The 6,296-nt window shown below is 40.4% G+C and overlaps 1 protein-coding gene across 3 annotated transcripts in view; it reads right to left on the bottom strand.

Moving 5' to 3' along the window:
* Positions 1 to 617: 617 nt before the first annotated feature.
* The window catches only part of fmnl1b (formin-like 1b), a 29,418-nt gene continuing 23,739 nt past the window's right edge, over positions 618 to 6,296 (bottom strand). For 2 of the 3 annotated variants that reach the window (XM_083688036.1, XM_083688038.1), the window contains exons 18-26: positions 5,257 to 5,491; positions 4,660 to 4,728; positions 4,476 to 4,556; positions 3,625 to 3,754; positions 3,187 to 3,350; positions 2,853 to 2,954; positions 2,369 to 2,470; positions 2,148 to 2,265; positions 618 to 897 (exon numbers count right to left, since the gene is read on the bottom strand). In XM_083688036.1, the coding sequence (XP_083544162.1) occupies positions 797 to 897; positions 2,148 to 2,265; positions 2,369 to 2,470; positions 2,853 to 2,954; positions 3,187 to 3,350; positions 3,625 to 3,754; positions 4,476 to 4,556; positions 4,660 to 4,728; positions 5,257 to 5,491 (1,102 nt within the window). In that variant the 3' untranslated portion in view covers positions 618 to 796. The remainder of the gene's footprint in view (positions 898 to 2,147; positions 2,266 to 2,368; positions 2,471 to 2,852; positions 2,955 to 3,186; positions 3,351 to 3,624; positions 3,755 to 4,475; positions 4,557 to 4,659; positions 4,729 to 5,256; positions 5,492 to 6,296) is intronic. The other variant, XM_083688037.1, reaches the window with a different exon arrangement.

The raw sequence follows: 6,296 nt of genomic DNA, 5'->3' as shown, positions 1-6,296 counted from the left end.
CTCCTGGTCTAGGATGTTCGCGGTTAACATTGGTACCACTGCTGGAGCAGACAGCTGTGCCTACAGTCAAGGGCACATGAAGAACGTGCAACTTTAATTGAATCATAATATCACGAATCGCACTTCTATAATACATGAAACACAGTGGCACTTTGAAACGTCAAAACATTTGAGTAACAATATTACATAGTGAAACATATCCTCTCCAAGAATTGCAATGAAAAAAAAGTCTTGAGTCATTACTATGAGCGCCAATTAGTAATTTTGATCAAATGTTTTAACTATGAAAACGATCTGTTTCCAAGCCCAGTCTGCACCTGTATGTATAAACAGGAAAAGCATATAGAGAAATAGAGAGCTTGTCAGGAGGTGTTTGCTGTTTGATGTGATACCCAAAACCACAGGCGTATTTGGAGACACCTCACAGTGTAATGCACCTTAAGCTCTCCTGGAGTAGTGGCCCTATCTGTTGTCAGCAGTGGGGTTTGGACAGAATTCACATAGGTATGACGAACCACCTGTCATGGTTTGTTAAGCCATGGAAAGTTACTTCAAGTGTATAGGCACTCTATATCCATGAAATTAAATGAGTGATGCTTTTGAATGGTGTGTGTGTGTGTGTGTGTGTGTGTGTGTGTGTGTGTGTGTGTGTGTGTGTGTGTGTGTGTGTGTGTGTGTGTGTGTGTCTGTGTGTGTGTGTGTGTGAGTGTGTGTGTGTGTGTGTGTGTGTGTGTGTGTGTGTGTGTGCGTGTGTGTGAGTGTGTGCGTGCGTGTGCCTGTGTGAGATTTGTGTGTTTCACAGGGAGATATCAGAGGAGACATGGAGCTGCTGTCCTGGTTTCCACTTGGAGCTCCGTCTGCCTCCGTCTGTCCGTCTGTAAGGCTGGTTCCTCAGGTCTAACATGGAAATGGAGACACAGCAACACTTTGAACCCACAACATGTGTCTCATCCGACTTTGGTCTAACCCTAACTCAGTGGAATGACATGAATAAATAATGTCTGACCACAACCTGACAGATACCATCTTTTCACATCGCTGAGCCATTCCGCGACGTTAGGAACATACTGGGCTGCACACCCATTAAAAAACATAGCACACCCATATGTATCGCATTCAAATATTGACATGTTCACCTCCATAAGTGTTTGAAATATGGATGTTGGTAGAGCACACTATGTTTAGGACAGCTACTCTAACAGATATAGACAGAGACAAACAGCGCTCCACTGTAGTGATCAAGTAGGCAGAGACAGAGATATCTGCAAAGAGTGAGATAAAGGCACAAAGAGAGACCTACACAGTTCCGAGGGGACTATGAGGGGCTCTCGTCACTGAAGCCAGAGTCGCAGAAGAGGCGAGAGGAGCGCTTGCCAGAGCGAGCCGTGAAGGGCACAGCCTTTAGAGCTGAAAACCCCAGAGAGAGAGAGGAAGAGAGAGAAGGGATGGAGAGGGAAAGAAATAAAGAGTGGGAGGGAGAGAGGGGAAAGAGAGGGAGATGAAGAGAGAGGAGGATGGCAGAAAGACAACCATGGGAAAGAAGAGAGAGAGTGAGACACCCAGGAGGGATTATGAGAAGAAAGGAAGGGGAATCACAATCACATGAAAAAGAGTGAAAAGGTTTGAAGAATAGTAAAGAGTGGAGAATTGAGGTAAACAGAAACGATGAAAGGGTATGAGTGAGAAACAGTTTGTGGACGAGAGAAGAGTTTGATCCAAAGGGATGAAGGGATAGTTAATGTTCATGCAGGGTACATATTGACAAGGAGGTGAATGATTCATGTGGGGATAGATATTGCATGCCAATGATAGGTTGTAACATATTTGTAAAAATGTAGGGATGACGGATATCGACAAATGAGGGGAAGAAATAGGGGAAAACAGGTTACAATGAATGTCGTTGCTGAGTAGTGTATACAGTATGACACACTACACATGGTACTATAATCATCATACAATTTCATGTAAAACTCACAAATCAAGTTTTTCAGCTTTGAATTGACCATCGGTTTTATAGAATTAAACATACAGCAACAACCTATTTGGACATGAACAGTCATGCACATTTTGTAAAGAATATGAATGACCACTATGTGGATGACCTTTGTCAAGAATTTCACCCTTGACCCTTGATCCCCCATGCATACCTGTGATGATGTCCTCGATGGCCCCGTCCTTTCCCTCTCGCACCAGGGGCGTCACCTGACGCTTCTTCAGCTCTGCTATCAGGTCCATCTGGGGCAGCTTGGGCATTATGGGTAACTGCTGAAGGGTCAAAGGTTAGTCAAAAAATGACAATGCACAGGGGCTGCCAGCATACATTCATTTGAATAGGAAACAATATGATTCTGCAGATACAACACAATACCTTGCGTCCCATTGATTCAGGCTTTGGCACAGTTGACGGCACCCTTCCATCACAGTTTAGGAGATTCTGCTTTTTCCTCTGTTCGTTCTCCTGCTCAGCTTGCTGTGGAGGGGATACAGAACATTTACACTTAGGTAATATGAATGTTCGGACCGGCCAAGTACTCCGCAACCGTAACCAGACATTTTCTTCATCATGTGATCTCATTCCTTGATGGCTACTGATTTATCATACTGTAGCCATTTAGAACTACTTAAAGCTAAAATCTACATACTAGACCTTTAAACCTCATGAGCTTAGTTCAACTGTCTTACCCCATCAGAACCCAACATATAAGCTTGTTTTACTCCATTGTTTGTAAACAATGCAATTGTAAACACGCACTGTGTAGCTTCAAAACATGGTTAAAACTATCACATATATAATGGATACATAGCTCTGTCAATTCAATTGAGAGTCATCAAAAAAACAATCTGGTCTCTACCTTATAGGCTTTGATGAACCTCACAAACACAGGAAAGAACATGGAGGGAGGGGTGGTTTTAGAATTCTCCCCAAAGTATTCCACTGCTGAGTCATACACATCCTGCAAAGGAGAATGACAGTTCTAAATTCATGTTCTACAACTGTCAGATCTGGATACATTTCAAAGCAAAAATCATTAACATCTACATTTGTTGATTCTAGAGTTTGTGATATGCGGCTTCTAGCTATCTCCTATCTATTGTACTAATCAGATTGTACAATGTAATCCAAATAGATAGAATTTTATAGAGAATGCAAGCATATACTGTAGTGTACTGTAAGCAGTACTGTACCTGGGCAGTCTTGCCATCTTCCACTACAGAGTCTAGCAGGTCATTGTTGCTGGTGAGGAAGTCCCTAAGCACTGGGTTGTCTTTCTGTATGGCAAATTCTTTCCGGGTGACGTCCATGCCCCTCTCCAGGGCACGGACATCCTGCAGAATGCTATCCAGAGAAACTGTTGACAAAGGTGAAGTAAATGATTTGCTTGACTTGGGGCAGAAAAATGAAACATTTCCTATATACTGATGTTATTTTGGGTCTGATCATAACATGCAAGGTGATTAATAACTCAATATATCCATAATATTATGCTAAATGTATATGCAAAAGTGTAAGAGAAATTAATATGTAGCCAAAAATAGAACATTTTCAATGCTATACACAAAAAACATTCAATATCAAGTTGTGTGTATCCCCTCAGATTCCGCTTGTATCGCCAATGTGCTTACCCAGTGCAGCCTTGTCCATAAAGTGGAGCTCCGTGTGGAAGGAGTGGAGCTCAGGGTATTTCTCCTGTATTATGCTGACTATGAAGTGAAGCAGAGTCTGTTTGCGGTCGGTAGATTTGGTGTCCAACAGCTAGTGGGAGCAAATGGGGAAAGAATATGATTTGGTCAAAGTTAGCTCGCTAACACCTTCCAACAGGGGGCTGCACAAGTCCCTCGACCGAATGCTCATGGATTTCGATTAGAAAATAACTTAATTTATTGTATTCCAAAATACATGGTTAACATACATTTATAGATCTGCATGGGCTTCAGGCTACTTCTGTGACTCCTATTATTATAACATGTTTGGCTTGTGATAGTCATTACAGTTAGCTAAAGTACATACCGATTTGGGACCAGGGTAAATGATGTTCAATAGCTGATGATGGAAAGCCTTTCAATTGTTACTCATTTCCTATCTAATCAATTTACATCTTAATTGATTGGCTTAACTGATGATTTGGATAGCACAGCCAGCAACTGATTTTCCCTTGATAATAATTGGTGTTGAGAGACTCCCCATCTGGGTATTCTAGTCAGTGATGCTGATTGAGAGTGCCTGTCATAAATGATTACCTCTGGACATCCCATTAAGGTGATGTGGAAGTCAGGTAATTACTGGAGATAATCAATTAGACAACAACATGTTACCCCAGAGGCTCTCCAAAGCTGGAGATGAGTGCATTAGTGTTATGGGGGGGAATTGGGGAAGTACATACAATTAAGCATGTCATAGCCTTGACATAACCATTCATAATAATATTAATTAATTAATATAATAACCATAAACAGTGTATTAGTCATTCTCTCACCATGTCCAGACTCTGCAGACGGAACCCATAGGCTGCCCCTCTCTTACTGCTGTTCATGTAGTTTCCAAACGCTAGAATGATCTAAGGGACAGACAGCCATACCATATTGTTGTATTATCATAGACTGTATAACTAACAGATGACACATATCCAAATCCAGTATATAAAAAGAGGAGTCTCCTACCTCCAGGATCTTCTTAAATTTGCTGGAGGATTTGATTGACATTGAACCAGTTATAATAGCGTTGAGTTGCTGTTGGAGAAGTGGGAACATCGTTCATTCAAAATGATCCAATATAGACTGAACAATAACATTGTTTTCAATGGAGAACTTGACCTGCTTGTAACCCTGCCACCAAACACATGATTGCGCATCGATTGCCAAATAATCCAGACACAAAAATGTGAGTATGCATCACAATTGTGATAGAGAATTAAGTCCATATATGCATACCATACTCAACACCATAAATTTATGCTGTCAATTTACTACTAATAAGAGTGAAAGCAACACAAATAGCTAATAAAGTATGCTTTACTTAAAACGACTGACATTTTACTGACACATTTTACTGTAAATTCACCCATTTTTTCTCTGAGACAACAAAATAGGTAAATACACATAATACAGTATAATACATTATACACTAATAAATTCTAACCCCTTATCCGTCCTTAATATTTTGGGTGTTCCGCAACTGAACATGATTTTTTGAATCAAAAGAAAAGGTAGTCAGGTTATTTCAGTTTCAACATCAAGAGTACTTGGAACTCCACTGACTGGCTGTAGTAGCTGGACACTCTCTGTAAAGTTGCCCATGAAGGTGAGGGTGCTGATGCGCTGGCCCAGCCGCGGGATCTTGCCAAAGCGCACCATGAAGCGGTCCTCCTCGGGGAGCTCGTCCAGGGGCCTGCCCTCACGCTCATAGTTGTGGATGAGCTTGAGCTCATACTCCGAGGGGATGAAGCGCTCCAGTAGCTCTAGGAAGTCCAGGCTTAGAGATTCCTGGTTATACCTGTAAAGAGAGCAAAGGATAGATAAACAGGCATACAGGCATACAGGCATACATACAAGTTTAAACATACAACTTTAAAAATTAAAGTTTACTTTTTAAAACTATTGTTACAAGCTTCCTTTAATGTATGTACTGTACAGTTTACTCTCAGTAATTGAAGGTGACTCCCATTCGTCAATTAAGTAATTAATTAATTAATAACGTAATTAATTGTGAATGAGTAGAATGAGTCTGTATCACACACAACCTCATTAGTTACTACCAAACCCTTAATAAAATATTTTATATTAGTACAACACTCTCGTCTTTCTATTCGGTAAATAGACTTTCCACCAGACCTTCCAATAATCTGGGAACGAGATTACAATGTGACAGACACATGAAAGGATGCACCGTGAGGGATACCATTGTCAGCAACTACTGTTAACAGGTTCCTTGGTTATTTGAGAAAGAGAAGAGATGGACCAGCATTGCTTTACTTCGAGATTTAATACATTTTGCAGGTCTGCTTATTTTAATGTGCTGTTTTGGGAAGAACATAACTTTGTTTCACTGTCAGTTTTATATGATGATATCTGATGATTTAATATTAAAAGGTAAGTTGGACAGCCCTTGTTTTATTTGAGATACATTCAAATGTATGAGATTTGGTTGAATGTGCTGTTCAGGGAGGGCATAATGTGTGCTTTCTCACTATATATTGAACACAATAAAACATTGAATGCAACCAATACACAAATGATGTATATTCTTTTTACAAACATTCCCATTTTAGTTACATTGAAATGCCTTTGTTATATTGTCT

This window comes from Argentina silus (assembly GCF_951799395.1).
Source record: "Argentina silus genome assembly, chromosome: 16".
NCBI classification, from domain to species: Eukaryota; Metazoa; Chordata; class Actinopteri; order Argentiniformes; family Argentinidae; genus Argentina; species Argentina silus.
Note: the sequence above shows the minus strand (reverse complement) of the source record. Positions and strands in the feature narration are given on the sequence as shown.